Source organism: Anneissia japonica, unplaced genomic scaffold (assembly GCF_011630105.1).
Source record: "Anneissia japonica isolate Jap-2015-1 unplaced genomic scaffold, ASM1163010v1 scaffold1053_len387728_cov195, whole genome shotgun sequence".
Classification (NCBI taxonomy): domain Eukaryota; kingdom Metazoa; phylum Echinodermata; class Crinoidea; order Comatulida; family Comatulidae; genus Anneissia; species Anneissia japonica.
This window is the reverse complement of record NW_022699258.1, coordinates 276960-300494: the sequence shown is the minus strand read 5'-3', so window position 1 is coordinate 300494 and position 23535 is coordinate 276960. Positions and strand designations below refer to the sequence as shown.

The 23535-nt window shown below is 32.5% G+C and overlaps 1 protein-coding gene across 2 annotated transcripts in view; it reads left to right on the top strand.

Moving 5' to 3' along the window:
• LOC117102940 (homologous-pairing protein 2 homolog) overlaps positions 1 to 19037 on the top strand; it is a 40730-nt gene extending 21693 nt beyond the window's left edge. For both annotated transcript variants that reach the window (XM_033243400.1, XM_033243401.1), the window contains 4 exons: positions 8760 to 8830; positions 9852 to 9980; positions 16411 to 16470; positions 17752 to 19037. In XM_033243400.1, the coding sequence (XP_033099291.1) occupies positions 8760 to 8830; positions 9852 to 9980; positions 16411 to 16470; positions 17752 to 17805 (314 nt within the window). In that variant the 3' untranslated portion in view covers positions 17806 to 19037. The remainder of the gene's footprint in view (positions 1 to 8759; positions 8831 to 9851; positions 9981 to 16410; positions 16471 to 17751) is intronic.
• The last annotated feature ends 4498 nt before the right edge of the window (positions 19038 to 23535 follow it).

Genomic DNA, 23535 nt, shown 5'->3' with positions numbered 1-23535 from the left:
GGAAAAAAACAGGCCTCGCGATGGTTTGTTTTTGTTCCGAGATTTAACAGGGGTCCCCTGAGTTTTACAAGGATTTGCTTTCATACTCATCCAAACCTGGTTACAACTTGTTACAAGTTGTTAGTATTTGCAAAATAGCATCAGTGTGAAATGGGTATAAGACAGTGTATATACAATATTTATTTCAATATCATACATAATCAAATCATTTACTCGGTAAAGTGGTTTTTTTTTTTTTAGCATATAACTCCAACTTTTTTAATTAACTGTCCCATGCATGTAGAAGGATTTGATAAATATAAAAAACATTGAAGTCCTTATTTTATGAAATATTTATAATAATATAAATATAATTAATAATAATGATGATGATAATGTTATTAATAATTATAAGGATAATAAATATATAAATATAATTATAAAAAAAATAATATTCATAATACGATTATTAGTACAGTTACAAAATAAGTAAAAATTAAATTCATAAAAATAGTGCCAAATGATCAACCCACTCTTCTGTTCAAAGAACTTCTCAAATTAATGGCTAACAAGAAGATAAGTACAAGAATCCACAAACTGTGTTAGAAATCATCGGCAGTGGCGTAGGGATAGGCAGTGCAGACTGTGCAAGGGCTGAGGCTATAAGGGCCCATTTCATAATAGGCATAAAAATAATATAGTAATTAAAATTTTTTCCAACTTAATATTATTTGAAGAAAGGCCATGGCAAGCCCCTCAAGGTTTTATTGGGGTACAAATTGTTGATTACTGTGTTCATTTCAGTTGTTTATCCCGTGCCACCGATTTTTTTGCTTATTTTTTTAACTATCTGAAATATGAAGCTATCCAATTACGATTATTATTTACTAGAGTAGGCCAATAGGGGTGGGAGAGAAAGAAGCATTTATTACGATGAATGTTCTGAAACCGTAATAATCAGTATAGTTCTGAAATTTTCATTCTTTAAATTTGAAATACAGCTCGTAAAAATTTAAACATTGGAGCATCTGTAGGGCTTCCCTAAACCACAGGGGCCGTGGACCCTAGAGTGCAATTGGCAGCACCCAAGCCACAGCTCATGCCTAGGCCTCTTCTACGTTTGCATTGTGGCCCGTTGCACCTACCTACGCTGCTGATCATTGGTACATAAAGCCATTTTGGTACATAAAGCAATTTTGGTACAAAAATTGGATGACACAACAAAAAAGAATCTGTTTATCTGCTCTTAACTCATCCTGTCTTTCAAACAGAGCATGAATAATGATGAAATTTAGTATTTAGTTTGACCTACTTATGTTTATAACAGTGCCTATTGATGATGATTCATTAATTGTCTGTGGTCGGTGTTCGTTTGTAATTAATTAATTAGGTAAGCCTGATGTATCAGCTAATTACCTAATCTAAATGGATTAATGTATTTCCTATTGTAAATCCCAATATTTCAATTGCTTTTAATCAAATTTGCAAATGCTTGTAGTTTTATGATTGTATTTTATCTTTTTTCTTCAAAATTTTATGTTATATTGTATAAATATGAAGTACTATCCTCAAGTAGTATCCATTGAAATCAGACAAAGGATGATGTCACTGCTGAGATAAAAGAGAATTAAGATTACAATAAATCCAAAGATTTAACAAATATACTAAAATATACAATTTTATAAATGTTAAAACCAAGAACACAACTACAACATTCCATTTCAACCTCCATAGAATCATTTTTTATTTTAGAATCATAGATTCATTTTGCTTATACAGTATTCCTGTTGTTGCCATGCTTATTTTGATCTTAAGTGGCACACCCATTTCGTAATTGTGGTTAAAAACACTTTGCTACTCTGACACATTACAGTAATGTGTCATTTTTATGTAGTTATTATCAGGAATGAATAACATCAAAACGTATATTTTATCAATATGTATTCAGGCAAATCAAATTACTTTATAAAAAAATTTCAAACAATGATTTAAAAAAGGAAAAGTTATTAAAACTACAGTATAGACTTACTAAACATATATTCCATAAGGAGATATTAATTGCTAATTTAAGCTACTAATCAGCATTTTAACCCCAATGAAAAATGGGTCAATGAGTAACGTCGTGGCACATTTGGCTTCAGAGAATAACGTAGCTACCTTAGCGTAGGCTACTTAGTCTGGGCAAGGCCAAACTGCTATGATCGTGATATGAGTAAATGAAATGTTTGAAATCTTGGCAGAGATATTCTTAGCAAAATAAATGTCTAGCAACATTATCAAAAACTATCCAAATCAAAAGGTATATGACAATCTAAATAAATGAAAAAGTACATGGAAATGTAACCAAATTAAGTACATTTCATGCACTAGGGTGAGACTTTTTTATACCTTGTTTAGTGAACCCACCGTCCGCCAATTAAGATGATTTTGAATAAAAATAAAATTTTATTTTTGGCCAATTAGCATACCCACCACCACAGAAAAACAAAATTTCAGAAAAAATAGAAGTTGAAATCTCCAAAATTAAAGATATATTTCTTCCTAATGTAAAATGTATATCATTTAACCATCCTATATACTACACTGTTTACATTCACCAATAAAATGTTGTTTTTATTTTATCCTCCATTTGGATGTTTTGGCAAAACTATTTACTAAATAAGAAAACAAAATTTAATTTTGATATTTTTTCTGCCCTCCTCTTTTTTCAACAAGGTATAAAAAAAGTGTCTCCTACTAAAAAAAAAATGTAATCACAACAATTCAAAATTGACCTACAGCATGAAGGCATTTGCATGTCATTGAAAAGAATCAAAAATAGTTTCGTAGATTTCAGTTAATCGGAAATGCATAAACAAAATTTACTTGATATGCAACTACATGAAATTCACCATACTCATGGTTAGTCAGTCATTTTAGAAGTATTGCTGACATACAGGTTTTGTTCCTCTTCTGCTTCAGAATGCTGTCAACATTTATGTGGGTTGTTTTTCATCATAATTACTTCGGACTAGCCTTGGGTCTAGTTGAAATACATGTTTTGCTTCTTGTAGTAACTACAAGGACATAAGTGTAGCATGGTTAAGGCTGTGTTCACACACACGGCGTAAGACTGGCGTGGCTTACGCCAGGCGTAAGCTAGTCCACGGATTAAAATTCCAAAGTGTTCACACAAACGGCGTTCGTTAAACTAGCAGTAATATATGCCTATGTGGAGTGGAATAGTTTTCAGTTTTAAATAATGTACGGTACGTGTTAACAGTAGTAAAATTAACAGTGCATCATGAAAACTTTTAAATCTGTGAATTGTTCGAATTGAACTTATATGATTATATTTGTAAAAAATACCACAAAGAAGCCACTGTTTAGCAAAATACATCCCTGTCCCTGCCCAAATCCCCCTTGTTGACCAGTTTACTATTGTAGTAGTATTTTATTTTAACTTCTCACCCGGTTATGACAGTGGTGGCGCCAGTGGGGGGGGGGGGTGCATTTTTCCTACATTGGATGGGCATGGACCTCCCATTGCCCTATGCCATGACAGGGTCTTCGGACCAAAATTATTAATCTGCCTATCCAAAAAAGAATTTTGATTGCTAGTCCCTAATACTGTGGTCTAAAAACACAATTTTGGAACATACTAAGCTATAAAACCATCCCTCCGGGACCTGGTCGCGCTCCAGTCGGCCCCTTGGTTTCGACCCCGCAGTTTTATATGTCAGACCATCGTTTGCAAATTCTGGAGCCACCACTGGGTTACGGGCCTGCTAAGAATCAAATTTTTGCTTTTCAACGCTTGATTGAAAGCAAAGTGAGAAGCTTCTCTGTTTTCTGTTGGGCTTAATTCAGTTGAGTGATGTGTATAAGAAATTGATACAGTACCTCTCTCATATTCTCACAACTGCTAATCATTTGAAGTACCAATGGTCAAGGTTATTTATAGACAGTTGTTGCTTAACAATCATTCTTCACTAGGTAAACTGGTTTATTAATTATAGTTCATAAATTATCAGTAACAGCACGATTTATAATTATTTATAACTGATTACAACCTTTTTTACTTGTTTTATAATTATTAATATTGAATTTGATCTGCATTTCAATTTTAAAGATGTGACTGTCTGTTGTGATCTGGAGAGCCACTCAAAATTTCATTTAAATTTAAATTGCTAATTTAAGATCAGCAACAGCTAAGTATTTGCTGACATATAGCTTTTTCACTATGAAAATCCCATTGCCAACCAACTTATGGGTCAATTGAATCAATTTGAATCAACAAAAATTATATGCAACTATATTATTTTTGCATAGACTGTAAATTGGCAAAAAAAATGATGTCATAATTTTCAATTCTTCTTCATATCGAGTCTATATACAGCATTAAATTTTGTCCAGCCATAGCTGCCCACTCTTGCCTTGTGGTTGTATTCACTGCTGTTACTGTACCTTTGGGCTTGATGTTTGATGTTTTATATTTCTGGTTGTACGTGGTGGTAGAATTGGTTAAAAATGGTCCACGACTGGAATGCCTCTATCATGACCCCTTAACAATTCAATTTTTATTTTGAAGTTTATTAATCCAATGCGCAAAATATGTGGAAAACCTTTAAAAAAATCAGTTAATCATTAATTAAGTTTAATTTAAGGGGACAAAATAATTTATTAATTTTCAATGATAATACACAGATGTTTTGGCGGATTCATACATCCGTTAATTAATTAAAAATAATTACATCATTCTAATTTCAATTTGTAAAGCTAATAACTTGAAAATACAATTTTTCTCATAAAAAAAATTATTTTATGAAATGCAATTAATTTGTCTTTTAATTTTGTTTTATATTGAGTTATAAACACATAAGTGTTGTGAATTATGAACATTTTTGTATTGTTACAGTATAGTACATTTGTCTATTGTATATATGAGTTGAAATGTAAAAATTAAAAACATAAAAAAGGAGGATAGACCAAAAAAAAAACTTAGAAAAGTGAACATTTAAATATTGAAAATTTAGTTTAACTCAACACGCACAGTGTATCACAAATAGACAATTTAAAATCATTTCATTTCAAACCCTCTTTGTTCCTCACTTGAACCCACAAAAACAGACGCACATCAAAACCTTGAAGAAGACAGATTTAGCAACACCACATAAATGAGAAACAAACTGATTAATGTATTAAACAAATTCATACAATCAAATTTGGGGCATTTGACATGAAAATTGTTATACAGACAAGAAACATATTCAATTTTTACAAATATTGACTCAACAAAATAGAACATTAAACAAATCAATTTGAAAAAGAATTTAAAAAGAATGAAGTTAGAATAAAATAGCAGTTGTCATTTTATTGAATTATTAAGCATCTGCTCTAATTCAGGCATAATCTACTAGTCAGCCATTTATGATTTCCAACCCACAGTTATCATGCTCTCTTGAAAACATTAACCGGTCTTTGATCGATCGTTCACTGCTGAAACGGCGTAATTGAGCTGCTCCATACCAAAGCTTGAGTCATCTTGTCCAGGGATTTGTTCTCTTGCATCGGCTTAGCTCTTAACTCTGAGTCATTCTGATTGTCATAAGAAATAGATTTCATAATTTCTATATCACAGGTTTAAGAAGAATGTCCATGTTTTGCCTTACAGAATAGTACATGTGGGATCTATTTTAGTCATATAAGTCATCAATATTTTTATTAATAGCAACTAATATTTACTGATGGTAATAATCAAATACATAAATAATATAAAAATAATATTAAATAATAATACAAATTATTTTTATACCTTGTTCTTTGCACCCACGTAACCACCTATAATGTTCAAGATTACAAAATATTATGACACTCAAAATTACAGCAGGGAGATGTAAAAAATATTTTTAACTTCTCCCTGATCGCATGTTTTTAAAGATATTTAAACTTTCTTTGGTACTAGTTAAACCTTGTGGATTAATGTTGTACAGTTGAACTTGCCTATTAAGTTGAATCCAAAATGCCATTGAAACATTGTTTGACTTTACAGATTGTTAAATAATGGAAAACAAAAATTTGGCATGTAAAATTGGAACGACTTAATAGGCAAAGTCAAATTTAATAGGCAAGTTTAACTGTATATCATGTAATATCTGTCCATTGTTTTTGTTTTATATATACAACCTGTTTAATTGCTGATTTTAATTCTAGAATAATATTTTTTTATTTCTGTCTTTTGCGTGATAACACTTTTAGTGACGTAGAACTTAGGACAAAACAATGAGTAAAAGAAAAACAATATGTACATAAATATAAAACTACTGCGTCAAAAACAAAATAGCTTAAGACTTACAACAAAATTGAAAAGAAAAAGGCAAAAAGAAAAATCTGTAAAATTTGGATTCAATATTTTGTCTAGAAGAGAGTAATTAAATAGTGTTAAATTATACGTCGTTTGATATATAATTTATGAAATTAACATGGGAGTTGTTTATTGGTGATTCCACTAAAATAGAAGAAATTCTTTCAAATAATTCCTTAGTTACATTTGAAATAATAATATTAATCATAACATGTGCAATAATTTAATGACAACTGTAATGTTTTTAATTTTTATTAGTGAATTTTAAATGTCCATTTCATAATTTTAATTGTTATAATTGATTGTAAATATTGAGGAATTTAGCCAAGAGTACAATTCACTTTACAGTATGTCAAATTTCTTTTTCCTTTTAGTGTTGAATAAATATACCATGAATATAATATGCTTTTACTAGCCAGTGGTATAACAGCTATGAGCACCCACTGGCTAAAGGCATGTTCACCAGACTTGGCCCCAGGACATTCACCAGTACAGTACTTCCTTTTTGCCTTTATTCAACTAGCTGTCCTTTTTAAATAAAATGTGTCAAAAACTTAAAAATATACCGAAAACGTCGAAAACAAGGCAAGGTGGCGATGGGTTTGTCATGTACCAAACTGGGATCTACCTGGACTCAGCTCACATGGTTGTGCAGTAGTCCTCGAAGTATCCTTAACGAGTGGCATCAGGCCTCTTTGTTACGCCACTGGTCCCGGGCTAAGGCATTTAACTCTAATAGTAAAAGCCTCATCCCTCATATGGGATTTTAATTTGTTGGTCATGTGTACATTATACTCTAATGGCTGTGTGTACAAAGTGAACTTTTTGAGTGTATGGCAGGATAAGAAGTCTAATATTGTAGACACAAGATTTTGATCTAGTCATGGGCCTTCCCTGAGTGTAGCTAGAACAGGATCAGGAATGCGTATGTGTCTAACAAGCAAAAAATGTTGCCCCTTCAAACGCACATGCTTGTATATTTTTGAACACTTGTCATTTGAGGGACCTAAGCAACAATATTAAAGGAGCAGGGCTTAGCAGAAATGTCCATTATCCATCCTATGTAGTCACTGCAATGGCTCAGTCATGTGTACAACATGATGACCTCTTCATCTACTATTAAAACAATTTTTAGCTCAGATGAGGAGCTCTAGTAGTACAGTACACTGCTGATTGATTAATTATTAGATCTTTTTTGTATGGGTGACTGTTAGGGCCACTAGAATCACTCGGCTGATTAATTAATAGATCTTTCTGTATGGGCGGCCATTAGGGCCACTATAATATCACCGGAGCTTTCGAGATTACAAGATTTTTTTTTTTTTTTTTCAGCTAGAAACTGGCAAATAAATTAAAGGGTCACTCAAAGCATACATGGAAATATTTTAGCCTCTAAAGCATAATCTAAAATTCTTCCATGCTGACAGAAATATCTTTTAAAGAAACTTAAATGGGTTCTGTTGGGTCACAAATTTACCAAGTGAATACTTGGTGACGGGTCTGCAGTTGAGAAAATGCAATAAATTTATCAAATAAGATAATAAAATTAACTATGGTAAAACACAAACATTAACTAAAACATAATGAAAGGAGACTGCATAGCTAATAAGCATGTAGATAGATATAGGGTTGCTTCTACTACTTTTAGGATCTTCTTGTCATTTGTGATGGGTAAGATGAGGATCAATGCGATTTAAACCCATTTTATTTCATATACACTTCCTTGAACTTCAAATTCCTAATGGAAAATTTCACATTGACATATCTAGTATAATATGCTAAATGTGATTTCCTTAACTGAAAGCATGTCTTTCCTTTCCATGCTGACATGGCTGGGAAAGCAGTCGGTACCGCAGGCAGCATTGAACTTCGCTCCTTGATGGGACATCTCCTAGTGAACCTGGCCTTGGAACACGTCCTTGTTCATTATTAGTACTGATAATTGACTTGAAGTTTCTCCAAGTCACCATTTCTTGACATCATTTATGCCAATTACCTCGCCTATCATCATTTAATATTACTTGATTTTAGCATGATGACTGCATATAGTTGGCACCTTAATTGTGAATTTATAGTTTTCCTAGTTTCAGTAGTATTAATAGCTAGTTGGTGAATGGCATCTTAAGTGTGTCGTTTGAATTAGCTGAATGGTTTGTCTTATGTTTTTAAAGCCATGCTCTGAAGGAAAAAACAATTTTGACACGAAAAGGGTGTTTTACGAAAAACTTGGAACGGAATTATGAAAGGGTTTTTGAATATTTAAAAACTGGGTTGAGGGAGCAGGTGGAAAAAGGGATGGTTATGTCTCTTTCCCCCAGTTTTTTTGTATCTCATTAAACATTCCGAAACTTTTTTGTAAAACATCATTTTTGTGTCAACTGAGCCTGGCTGTAAGCTCCACATTAACATGTTTTTTTTTTTTTTAATATTTCAACAGTTCTCTCTAGCCTCAACTCATCCATTAGCACAGAGGATGCCAAAATTAAAATTACTGATTTATCTCAGAAGGTAAGTGCAGTTATTGTGAATCAAATATAGCAGTTGTTAAAACATCAATAACTTGAATAGATTTGTTAATTTAATAGTAATTAAACTTGAATACAGTACATTTGATTAATTTCGTCTGCTTTGCTTTTTATAATTGTACAACTGTTTGATTAGTAATTAAACCAAACAGAATTGATGTAAACCAAAGATACTAGAAACACAAGATAGAGCACTCGCATAGCAAAAAATGTTCCAGACATGCGCGGCGCCCTTAACTTTTTATTAATGCAACTTTATCTATACTTGGTCCAGACATACATGGCACCCTTCTGTTGCTAAGTAAATCTATACGTATGCGGCGCCCTTTTTCTTTCCGCTAATGATGGAAACATTATTACTTATCAGAGTCCAGTAATACGATTCTCAAGGTTCAAGATAATTTTATTGTCTGGAAAACTCAGAAATTATATTCCATTGGCAGTGTTACAAGTGTTGATAACATGTGTCTGTCAATTTATTCTTTTGGTTTATTTATGCCTACTTGTCTACCTCTGCAAAAGGAGTTTATGTATTCACCGTTACGGTTGATGTAAGGTTGACAGAAGTTTTTTACATCCAGCCATACGCGGCGCCCTAGTGTTTGTATTCCCACCATGCATTTCGGTAGAAGAGTTTTTTTTCTCTGAAAAATTTTATCTTGTGTTTGTAATATCTTTGATGTAAACTTATTGCAAGTCATGGTGTTAACATTGATGAAAGCTCACATTAAGTTTACATTCATTGTGCTTGGTTTAATAATCAATCAAACAGAAGATGCAATTATGTGCTTATATGGTGAACTTAATTATATGCAGTGAACCTTAAAGTAATGCAATTATTCACTAGTAGGATATTGAGAATCTACACAGGAAATATTTCTGAGGCAAAAAATGCAGATACTGTAAATATATTAAGTATTTTTAATGAATAAGTGAAAAGGCAGATTTGTAGAAAGCCATTTGTATATTGATCAAAGCATTAGAAATTCCTATATTTACAATAGATAAAGCATGGTGAAGATAAACTGAAGAGTCTGAAATCAGCAGGCAATCATGTGACGGAGAAGGAGAAAGAAGCAATTTATAACTTGCATTCAAAGAATATGAAGCACTGGAGGAAAAGGAAAAGAATGGTAAGACGTTAAAGGCCTGTTTATACATCAACGATAATGATAAAAAAGATAAAAAGCGATTGTTCATATAGAAAACAAAAGAAATAAGAGAAGTTTTTACACTAGGATGATTCGATAACGATTTATCGTGTATACGATAACAAAATATTTTAACAAATCAAATCAGATGACGTCATAATCATGTTAAAACAATAAAATCGTTACTACTACTACGATTTTAATGTTTTTTCATGATTATGACATCATCTGATTTGATTTGTCAAAATATTTTGTTATCGCAAAACTGATAAATCGTTAATAAATCTTTCTAGTGTAAAAACTTCTCTTATTTCTTTTATTTTCTATACGAACAATTGCTTTTTATCTTTTTTATCGTTATCGTTGAAGTATAAACAGGCTTATGAATGGTGCGGTCTAAAAAATGGTATATCAATAAATGAGCGAAAAGTGGGAGCGGTTGGCGCAGCGGTTGCGTTTCGATCTCTAAACCTCGAGGTTGGGCAATGGCGTATGTAGAAGTTTGAAATGGGGGTGGGGGCTGATGTGAGGCGCGAAGGTGAAGTGGGGGGTGCTCGATGATCAGTTGAGGGGCGCTAATTCCCCAAATATGGTGATTTTAGGTGATTTTTAACTACTTGACCGTGATTTTTTTGGGGGGAGACTGGGGTAGCACGAGTAAATTTTTGGGGGTGTGCGCCCCCGCGCCCTCCCCTAGATACGCCACTGAGGTTGGGTTTTCAAACCATCGCTGTGCATTTCTCTTGCGTTCTTGGACAAGGCACTTTACCAACATTTGTCTCTCTCCTCCCAAGAGTATAAATGGGTACCCGGTTCACTACTGGGTAGGCTACCCTACCACACAATGCCGAGGCTAATTACGATGGGTTGATAGCTCATTCCCCTACATTCTTCACCTATACCCAAAAAATATTGTTATGGTTTAAAACAACCATATCGTAACCATGGTACAACCCACAATTAATGGTAGGTATTTTTGTATTTAATGGTATGGCCTACAGATAATGGTAAGACATAGAAAGAATGATCAGAACTAAATAGAATATTTTGCTCTTTTACTGCTTACCATGTTACCTTATTTTAGTTATTCTATGATGGGTAACCCTCTCCATCCTTTATCTTTTTCTCTGATGTGCTTTCTATCTCACCAATGTCATGTAGGTCATCTCCATCTAGTAGAGGTAAGAGTCCACCTCGCTGTCTCTGATGTACAAATGCTTGGTATGGAGAATTTGACTTTTGGTTATGAACTGCATTACAGACAATCACAAAATTTAAAGCTCAGGAATTTTATATTTTAACAGGATAGCAGGATGAATGTGAATTTACAAAATGACCTGAATATATGGAAACTAATGCAATTAGAGTATAAATATTAAATGAAATATATATATATTTATGATTATATAATAAACTTAACTTTTAAGCATTTAATAATTATTTCTTCTTAAATGCAAACCTAATTCAATCCTGTCATTCTGAGAGTCATTTTGCTCTGTACAGTATGGTTCAAGCTGCACACTTGTATATGGTTTTGATGGGGGAGCAATAAGCCTTCCCAGATAAGGAACGATAGGTCCAGTGTACACAATTTGCTCATGTACGCTTTAAAGTACCCAGTAAATCTTTCAAGACAAGTAGAGGGTGACCCCTGTTTACTGGTCCATGCAGCCCCTGTTATGTACAGGTGAAAGTAGCTGGTACCAGTTTATGGGTAGCTCAGACACAAAGTGAACATTAGGGGAGAAGGCAGTCTGTACATGCGGGTCCATGCCTCAAGCGCTTTGAGACTTCAATATAAAGCAAAATCTAACTACATTACATCACTGATTCTGAACAAAACTAATTCATTCATTAATTCTTTATTCAGCCAGGAATATAGAACATAATAAAAAAGAATTGTACATGAATAAAAAAGACACTTTTTTTTATAAACTGAAGTGGCAAGTAATGTTCTCATGCTTATGAAAAAGGAAATACTGAATTACTGTATACTAGATATACAAAAAAAAAATCTGTAAATCAGTAAAAGGAAACTTTTGGCATTTTGACAAACAGTGTTGATATCTGGACAAAGTTTTTGTTTATTTTATAATTTATGATTCACTGAAGTTAATTAATAGAGAAATTTATTTGGATATTCTGGTTATTATCTAAAAATCGTGGTAATTAGTCAAGTTCTTTTTATGGATCAAATTACCGCAACAAAAAAATGCAAGATTGGGTACGATAATACTTTATACTGATCATAGAAAGAAAAGAAAATTCTAATAATTTCAACATAGAATGCAATAATGGCATCTTCAAATTTACATAGATACATAAATTATACAGAATTCGGCAAAATGAAGGTAACAAATTTATATCTAAATGTGTCACCCGAATAGTTAGTGTTCGGTAGTAGTTTGTGATAAATTCAAATAATATAAACATACAATGCAATAATGGCATCTTCAAATTTAGTTACATAAATTATATAGAACTTGGCAAAATGTAAATAACAAATTATCCAAATTTGTCACCTGAAGAGTTATTGAAATGTTTGATATTCCTTGTGTGTATGAACATTTTTATTCCAGGGTCTACTGAAAAATCTCCTACAAATAGAAAAAATACAAACATTAAAATCAGTTTTTATGATATGTAAAAACAAGACAAACATCAAATTTTAATTGCATGTAGAAAAATCAAGGAAAATTTATTGTCAACAATACGAGATACAGTCGAAATTTGTGTTCAGGTGGTAATACAGTACAATGAATTAATAAAATATGTAATAATAACATTAATTTTAACAATAGAACATAAAAAACTCTGATACTAATATATATATATATATATATATTTATACCAGAACATTTAAAAAGAATATATATTGTATACAGAATAACCTGAAATTGCTTATTGTCACTTAATCTAAAATCGCAAAAATATTGTAGGTTTGATATAAACATAGAGATAGGCATATATGATGACTATCTACTAAAGTTGTTATAAATACAAAAGTAGAGCCATGTAGAAATGAGTTGCTACATCTAAATGTTTTACATTTCAAAGGTCAGATTTGCCTGTGTTGTTTTTTAAATAATATGAGTTTAAAGGATGTGAAGCATCATTAATGATCGATCTAATTTACATATTAATACTGTCTTGCTATACATATTATCAATACCATCTAAGTCAGTTTTGATAATTCTTTTTGCAGTTTTCAGTATTTTAAAAATCTTGTGTTTGTTACAGAGTGTAAGCCAAGTATAATCTCCTTAAAATTAAAATAGTTATCAATACACCAAGACCCAAAGTTACTAAGATATTCCTTATCAATAATCTCATTGTCATTAATAAAACCAGTTATAGTGGTGTCCTGGCATACCCAGTGGCAGCAGACATGAGTGTCCGAAATAAAATCGTTAGTATAAAGTTAAAAAAGATAATACGCAACCTTGAGGTGCCCCAGTACCAACTACAGAAACAGCCTTCAAAAGTAATAATTAAATGAAAATCATTGCAATTGTAGAAAGTTTTGGAAAGCACAATTGTCATATACAAACACAATTTATACAGTGTTTATATTTTAACTTTTGAGTTCAAAATGTGAGCTAAATTTATACAAAATGGCTTTCTGTTCCTGATTTTCGTTGTTTATACAAATTGTCACTTCTAGTTTATAATTCTTTATGAATTTCATATAAACGAAGAATAACTGAAAGAGTTGAGTGAATTCCCTTGATGATAATGATGCCATATACTATTGTATAGCTTGATGACTCTGTTGCTAATTAAAGTTAATACTACAATTATCTTCACCTTGAACGTATTGTGAGACATGTTGCCTTGTGGGATATATTTGATTCAAGTATGGAGTCTGCCGCGGAAATCAGTAATCTGGTTTTCCCAGCCTTCTAAACATCCTTCGCCTTACTAAACCTTCATAATTTATAAATCTCATTAATATTTTATTCTCACGATCAATTTAGGTTAAGTTTGTTGCTGAACGTATGCCTTCTTTTTAAAAAAATTGATCATATATATTATTTTTATTATATAGGAAAGTAAAAGCTGATGCTTATAAAAAAGTAATAAAAGTTATAGTAATGTAATAAATAATTAAGTTAATAAAAATAATGTTATATAAGGCCAAAAAAAAGTTCTTGTGTTGACCACGGGAAAATCCAAAAAATGGGTAGGTCATTTGGAAAAATGTTTTTAATTTTTTTCCCCACAAATATATTTATGCCTAAAAATTAGAAAATACACAAAAATTCTTAAAAACCATTTTAAAATCTGTATTTAAAAGCAAAACAATTGCATAACACTGTCGCATTACCTCTACTATCTACCAAGATAGTCTTATTCCAGCCTTTTTAGCTCATTAAAAAACAATTTTCATTGTAGTCCAAAAAAAAAAAATAAATAAAATGCTGAAACTCAATTTTGTATATTTTGGGTCGGTCGGGCGTGACCAACACAATAATTTTTTTTATTTGGCCTAATAATGAACAAAAAGAAGGTTGATATATGTATCATTACAAAATAAAGAAGATAACTGGTAATAATAATTGTAATAATAAAATAATGAAGTAATAGATAGTAATATAGTTATAACAAAGTAATGACATTATTGATGGTAATATAATAATTATTTTAAAATGCATTTTTAAAGCAGTGTTCCCGGACAAAATTAGTGACTTTTGCGAAGAAAGAGGATCCATGATTCCATGACTGGGATCCTGTGCCCCCTACAACCTAGCTGGCACTGCCATTGCCCCACCTCATCTTCATGACCTCACCACATCTGTATGGCCAATGTGTTTGATTTATTTATTATTAGGTTGAATTTATTTGGTGTAAACACCAAGGATAGCCCACGAAAGTCTGGAAGAAGACTTATTTGCCAGTGGGGTCCTTTTGGTGGTGATTGGGCAGTACACGGGGAGACTCCCCTACTCTTTCCGAAGACTGTACTGCGTTCTTTAACGTGCGCATGGGCCATAAGTGGCTTAAGCGTCTCATCCCAAAGACTGTGCACTATTGTAACTTGTATTTCAGCCCTCCAGCTGAAACACAAGATCTCCACTGTTCAGCGCACACACAGTGGCTACCACCAGATTAACCTTATACCATATCTACAGTATAATAAATAATAATGATATTGCGTATTAAATGACCTAAAGAGTGAATATACCAATCCACAAGAATAATGTTGTATATTTCGTCGTATCAACGACACATCAGCAACTGAGACAGGAATTAGGCAGGCCAGGTCTTATATACTGTGCTAATAAGCTGACAGGTGTTGGAAAGTATTGAGAAAAAAAAAAAAATTTTGCATTACAAATCGCACCATTCCCTTTCTATTAAAAAAGCAGTGGTTATTAATGAATACAAAAGAATTGGTAAATTATGTACAGCAGAATTTGTGGACGAACGGATTGGGATTTTAAACCATAAACTTATGAACAATGGATATCCCCGCCACTGGTTGAACCCTCCCGCTCACACTGCGAATAAACCTCGGGCTTTTACAGACTTTAACTTCACCCTTAAAATTCCCTTTGTCAGTGATCAACTTAATACCCAGATACGGTTAGCCCTTAAGCGAAATAACATCAATGCTAGAGTGGTTAATCCCCGTCCATACGCCATTTCTCAATTCACTAAAGCTCGTAAGCCTGATCTTGGATGTATCCTAGCCCGATGTCCTTTAAAAAACAACATCTGCTCATCTTCTTACGTGGTTTATAAGATTCACTGCCGGATTTGTCATCAAGAATATGTTGGTTCCACTATTAGGGTGATTGAACATCTCGCGTCGGCTCGTAAACACAGCTCCACCTCTGCACTCAGCGCGCACTTTGGTGAATCTCATCCTGCCGTGAAAAACCCCGATATCTTGGTTTCCATCGTCAGAAGAGCGCCTGAAGATGAATTGCGCCTTCGTGTGTTGGAAGCACAATGTATCAATCGCATTAGGCCCTCTATAAACCGTAAGAATGAGCCTAGTGACACTTTCCTTATTACCTAATTTAAAAAAAATTTTTTTTTATATATTTTTTTTTTTTTTTCAATACTTTCCAACACCTGTCAGCTTATTAGCACAGTATATAAGACCTGGCCTGCCTAATTTCTGTCTCAGTTGCTGATGTGTCGTTGATACGACGAAATATTCAACATTATTCTTGTGGATTGGTATATTCAATCGTTAGGTCATTTAATACATATTCTCCTTCATTATGAGAGTGAAAAATCAAGCGATATATTTGTTCAACTCAAATAATGATATTTTAACATTTATATAGCACTCTCGTTCATGAAAGAAGATGAGTTTTAAGAGGAGATTTTAATTGAGAAAGAGTTTATATTAGACTATTTCCTCAATATCTCACCTTATAATTTTTTTAATCTGTTTTAGACAAAAGATATTCTTGACGCCATCCTAGAAGGCTATCCAAAAACTAAGAAGACTTTATATGTAAGTATTTGGTATACTGCTGCATAGTTTTGTTGTATACCAGGCCTGGCTATGGTCCTGAATACTAGACTGTTATACTAGATATTCTGCTGAAATATTGTTTTTAAGTTGTAACAACTTCAGGCGCCTAATTTGGCAGTCAATTTTAATAAAAACTTCTGGAAGTTTGAAGTTTAGACTTGTTGAGATACAGTTGTCAATTTTAACTACACATGATGTTTAGCAATTACAGGTGTCAAGGCTAGCTAGTCCTGCCCTCAAACCCAGGTATCAACTTAACAACACTTGACCTCTACACTGAATGTCAAGTTCAGAGTAATATAGTTTACCTAATTAGCATGACTGTCAAATTCCACTGCGCAGTAATACTGATCCAGGTGTCAGATATAGTCTCACTTTATAATACAGGTGTCAGGGTTAATTAATTAGATCTATTACTTAAAGGTCAAGTTTAGCATACTATAGTCTAATTAACATAGCTGCCAAATTCAGCTGCACTAACATTTTCAACCAGGTGTCAGTGTTGAGTTTTTTCTTATAATCGGGGTGTCATGTTTGATTTGTCCCGCCCTCTGAACCAGTTGCCAAGTTCATGTGTACCATGTAGTTCTAAAAACAACGTCAAATCTATCTGTAATAGAGTTTTCATCATTCAGGTGATACATTGTAAAGTACACTTCAACAGTTGTTGTTGTTATTATTTCACTTATACCTGTGTGTCAAGAGGATGTAAGATTAATTTATATGTCATACACAGAATAATATCTTTCCTTCCACTCATTCTCCCAGTTACTGACGAGAAAGGGAGACTGGTGGGTTGAGTTCCGTGGCTTAAAAGGAAACCCAGGGCCACTAGGGTAGAATATGACAAAACAATGTCATTGATATTGGAGGACTTGTTACTTGTTCCACTAGAAGACACTTGGCTGTCATTGACCATGAGAATGTTTGACATATACACAGCCATTGAATGAGATCTTTTTTTTTTTTTTTTTTGATTAGACATTTATAAACCTAAATGACTGAGCCCTTCCAATCGATACCATTGAAGCCCCTAGATGGACTCACCCAGTACAATACATTAATTTAATAGTATTTACTCATTTTTCACATTCTGTTTCTAAAATTTGATTGTCTGGTTAAAGACAAGAACATTAAACCAACGTGCACTATTCAGGAACAGAAATTAAACATTTCCCTTGCATTCAGTGGGAATACAAGACTACCTTTACCTCATATTAAGAAGGTTTTTTTTTTTAATTGCAATGTTTTTTTTTTCAGGAGGAGATTGGTATTGAGACAGATGAGGAGTACAATGTGCAGTTACCACAGTAACACTCAGCGAAAGAGTGTGACTTTGGTTATTTTCCAAGTGTGGTAAAATGATTAGATTTGGGGGAATGTTCAGCCAGGCTAAGAGGTCCCTTTAAAAAAAAATTTAAATGGTAGTCCTGTATGTTCATGTGATCCTTGGATCCCTCATTCAAATATATTGCTGCCTCCCCACCCCCATATTATAGCTGAAGGGCTGAAATGCAAGTTAATGTAGTGAAGATTTTTTTGAGGAGTGGGGTGATCTTTTTCCTTGTTTTTCAATGGTAGTAATGTATAGGATAAGGTATAACAATCTTTAAGTTTTACTGTACTTTCCAGTTATGTTTCTTTTTCCTTTTACATCATTTTTAAATGCACACCTTGCACTTTTACATCCTTGTGGTTACCTAGCTTGGTGAAAATTTTAATTTTGTATATAGAATGGAATACAATTAATTTTTGAGTTTGCAATCACAGCCGAAAGAAAATAAAGAGGGAACTTTTTTATTTCGTGAAATTATCATTAGGCTGGAGGCACTGTGTTATAATAATATTAATAATATTATTATTTTAGGACTTGCATTTTGCCAAGTGATGTTATTATTACTTCTGGTCATTGGATCTATAATTTGACAAATTGGCAAAAATTGCAACCTTTTCCAATCCCTGAGGAGTATACCTAGCTGTAATGCATTACGCACAGACTATACATTCAATGTCACCACTATCAAATACCCATTTATTTATTTAATGGGTGGAGACACACCTAGGAAATGTGCATTGCATGAGTAAATCAATATACTGTAAAACCTCAAATTGAAGCCCTGGGCTTCTTGTGTTTTTGAGAACTTTGGATGGGCATTTTTTTAAATTGGTTTCTTTTCGAAGCTATTTTTGCAGTAAAGAAGGGGATTTCTTTATAAAATGAATGCTGTAAATTTTGGGAATTACTACTATAAAACAATAAATAAGGCCACTGTAACATCAATCTGTATAATGGAGTGTATTAACAGGCCTTAAATTACTTGCTGTTGGATGAAAATGAGTATGAGAAAATTTGGCACTAAATATATTTTCGAAAAATAGAAACAGAAATACAAGTAAATACTTTGTATATGTGCTCTATAAATCAAACAAATAAATAAAGTATAAATGTTATTGTAGAAAGATGTGATTGATCTGATCTATGCAATTGATGTGTATGTAAATATGGAAAGCAGATTAAAGGATATTCTGTTGTTTTGAACACTAAAGATGTTTTGATTTTGATATTGAAATGTTTTAGATTTACTGTTGATTAAGAATAGTACATGTTGTATTGATGGATGGTGGTTGTGAATGGTGGTTGTCTTATGATGATGACAATGATGATGAAGATGATGATGACGGCAAGGGCGACGAAGATGGTGATGATGGTGGATGGGGTGACAACGATATGATGATGCCTGTGGTACTTCATGGTTATGGTGGTGATTATGGTACCAATGGTGGTGAATGGTGTTGGTGATGACTATGGTGGTGGCAGCGGTGGTGGTGGTGGTGGTAGTAGTGGTGGTACTGCCAGTAAGTAGCAGAGTGTTGAACAATATGTTTGGATTTTAATATTGATTAAATTGAGTACAATTTGTACAGTTGTACTGATACAAATGTGGATGGTGGTTATCTTATGATGATGCAGATGATGATGACGGCGGTGTCAACGGCCTTGACGATGATGATGGTGGAGATGGTTATGACTATATGTTGATGCCTGTGGTAATTAATGTGGTTATGATGGCCTTAATGATGGTTATGACGGTACCATGGTTGATGAGGATGCTTATGGTGGCGGTAGTAGCATTGTTGGTAGCGTATGCTTTTATTGAGGAAGGTGATATGGAAGGAGCCAACTCAGGAAATATAGCTCCTGTCTTATCATTAAAACAAAAACTGAAAAAAAAATCATCTGAAAGTCCTCATAAGTCTAGTTGAATACTGAAGTAATTTATTGTCCAAAATAAAAGAAGGAAATGCATTCGAAAACTGGCAAGCTTTTAAAATCACAGTACTGAATATAAAAAATTTATAGTTAAAAACAGTTACAAATATAAATATATTAATACATATAAGAGAATTCAAATTTATATACAAAATACATAAAAATAGGTAGTAGTTTACTGTAGTTTTAGGTTTAGTTTCTGGGCCACCTTATTAGCTTATGCATCCTCGGTTCATGGCACTTTTTATTAGGATTTCAATTGAATGTAGTGATTGATCGATCTAGGAAGAAGACATGACCACTCTGTCGCAGCTTAATTTTATTAAATCGTTTTGAAATATTAGTTATATATTATAATAATATTCGAATTTCACATTTTAAATGTACATGCATGTAAAAACAAAATAAAAATAACTAATTCATGTTGATTGATTGCACAATAAACTTTCAAATTTAAACACAAAGTCATCGTTCCTGCTTTCTTAATTGTTTATATCCACATTCTGTATAATGTGTTTCCTTCTGTAAATAATTATATAAGAATATTCAGAGATTCGATTTCCTCTGTATCTGGTGTTCATCGGTAATTGTGATGATCTAATATATAATAAGAATTTCCTAAATCATATCCATTTTTAATGTAAGATAATGATCTCTTAAAGAAGAATGTCGCAAAGTATCAAAAACACAAATTTATGCTGGACAATGGTTTTATATTAATTAGTCACTGGTTTCGTTTGTCCTGTATTTTGCTAATTCTGATTTTAAAACCTCCACTTCCCTATAATATCTGTGTATTCTCTTATTTATATTTTTCTCTTCCGGAAAACAGAACCTTTTTGTGACTTGCAATTTTTCTACAAAAAAAAAAACAACAATGATAATAGTAATAATATTTCACGGAATGGCATTTTTTCATTCGCCAAATGCAAGCCGTTAATGTTCTTGGAAGAATAGTTATTCAATATTAATATAATTATACTAGGAATTCGATCATGTATTAGGCTGTTACATCGTTATTAATTAATAAATGTTCGAATTTCCTTTCATCACCTAGATGTTCTTTTTTTTAATGTAGATTGTAGAGCGCCCGCTGTAGTTCAATGATATCTTAATTCAATGTGATGTGCGATGACCTTCGAAATATTATAACTGATTCATGTACAATATCCCATAGGATTCATCACGTGCCATTTGACAATAATTCAAAACAAATTAATCTCCGTACTTCATAAAGTGGCTCCGCCCTAGCTGACATCTAATTGTTTTTAATCCCTCATATCCAAAGTGAACATGAGATGTTAATTTTATTAATATGTATTTTGATGAGTTAATAAACAGAATTTAATTGAATCATTGATCTACTTTAACTTTATTTATTTTTTATTTTTATTTAAAAAAATATTTAAAGAGGCTCCCCGAAGGAAGGCTGATGTTCAGGGCCCTCTAATAAATAAAATATAACATCGTACAATAAATCACCACGTTAAAACTACAAAAAAGTAGACATGAATAATATATATGAATGAATACAAAAAAAATGAATAAATAAATTCATAAAAATATAATAAAATTAGACACGTTATTAATATAACGTGTAGATACATTTGCATAATGTAATTTAAAAAAATATGACGGTTCTAAAAAAAAGCTGCTATAAGTTTTGCTAATACGTGTATTATGTATTATATTTTAGTCGTTGATAAACTTAGTTAATTTTTATTAATTATTGTCACTCAAATTTCAGGTAGGCCTATCATTGTAGAGAGCCGCCCTGTAAAAATGACCGTAAAACCTGAAATAGAAGCCCAATGGGTTTAATATTGAGAAGATGTCTCCTCTTTAGTTTGCAAAAATAACCTCGAAGAGAAGCCCATCTCAAAGATAGCGTGTGCATAAATATCAAAGAAACAAAAAGAATTTAAAGATGTATGCTAATGTCAAAAAATCATAAAAAATAATTTTGAAATAAACTCATATAGCAATAGCATACCGGTACAAATTATTAACTTGTGCATAAAAATTATTGAATTAAAAAAAAAATGTGTACCCTGATTTTTAAACCAAAACATTATAATAAAAATAATACTTCCAGTGACTGGAAGTGTTTCTATCATTTTTCGCTGCAAACTGATGGGTAGACATTTTTTTTAAATACACTAATTTCTATGTTCAAGTTGATAACTTTTATGTTACTTCAAAATGGGCAAGTTATTTTCAAAAAATATTTTTATGATTTTTTTGGTATTTAGCATGGGACAATACATCTTTAAAGACACGCTCGGTTAATACACTCCATGATACAGAATTTGTATGCCTATTTTTGTATAATATCCCAACATGTGCAGGCTACCTATACTCCGGAGTGACGTACGGTTTTCAATTCCGTTAGGCTTAATTTAATCTGAAAAGATTATTTACAATCCTCATACACACGCAGTATCATATTAAACTTTTTTTTTACTCTAAAAAAAAATTGCAACCGCCGGAAATTTGGTAAGACCTCTGGGCACTTTGATCGTTGAAATTCATATTTTTTAAGCTGTTTTCAATTTTTTTTTCTGTTGAGATGCCGATCAACGCACAGATTGCCATGGACCAACAGGCCATTCCTTAAAACCTTTTAAATTAAATTTTAGATTAAAAGGCACCATGTCAACAATAATCAAGACGAAAAGCTTTCGTAAATTAAAACAAAAAGTTTAAAGATTCTTCTTGGATGAAATTAAAGTTGTAGACTGTAATAGAAATGGGTGTGGTACACCGGTATCTCTTTACAGCCTATAAAAAAAATCCCAATAGCCTCTTACAGGCATGTTGTAATACGTAATAGAGATTGTAAATCCACATACACACGTATTATATTAGCACATTTTTTATATTTATTTAGTATCCGGAAATTTGGCAAGACTTCGAAGCACTTCGGTTTCAAGCCATTTCCAGATTTAGAATTCTGCAGAAATGTCAATCTGCATAATGCTCAAAGATTACCATAAGAGACGGGGACATTAGACCTATTCCCTTAAGGTGGTGCCACGTTTGTGAGTTGAGTACTAGTGTTGTACCGCATAAAAAATTGTGAAGTACCTTTAATTGCATTCGAATTCCCAAGCCCCAATGCATTAGTTTGTAAAGGCTCCTGATAATACATCAGAAGACCAAATAAAGAATGAAATGAAATGAAAAAGGCCTAGGTTCAAATCACTGTTTGAATTGGTTTTTTTTTTCACCGTAACACATTCCATGTTTACCGTTTACCAATTATTATGCACATAAAAAACTGCCACAAAACGGTTTAGAAATGTAGGCCTATCTCCTTACGTATATAAAAATACATTTACCGATGACACTTTGTTTCTAATTAATGATTAGTTTAAAAAGTTAGTGTACATATTAGCCGGCTCAGCGCAAACGTGCTTATAATATATAATATCCTTGACCAAGATGAGGTCGTTGAGTTTGTATTCTCTGTAGGCCTATGTATTTCAAACGTCTGGGTAGCGACGGACAACCCGGGCAGTTTACGTATTGTCTGGGGCTATGCAGGCTTCTCTACCGCGCCTTCTAAATTAAGTTACGGTATTATTAGAGATTAACTTCAGGCACGGAAGATCACCTAGTTGCAAGCTCAATATAGTTTATATCTCCTTTTTTAAAGTTGGTGTGTTTTTACATTGTTGCATATGAAATATTGGATCGGTAATGTTAAATTGAACTGTTCGGACTATATTATATTATATATTGTATTATTATATTATTATAATATATATATA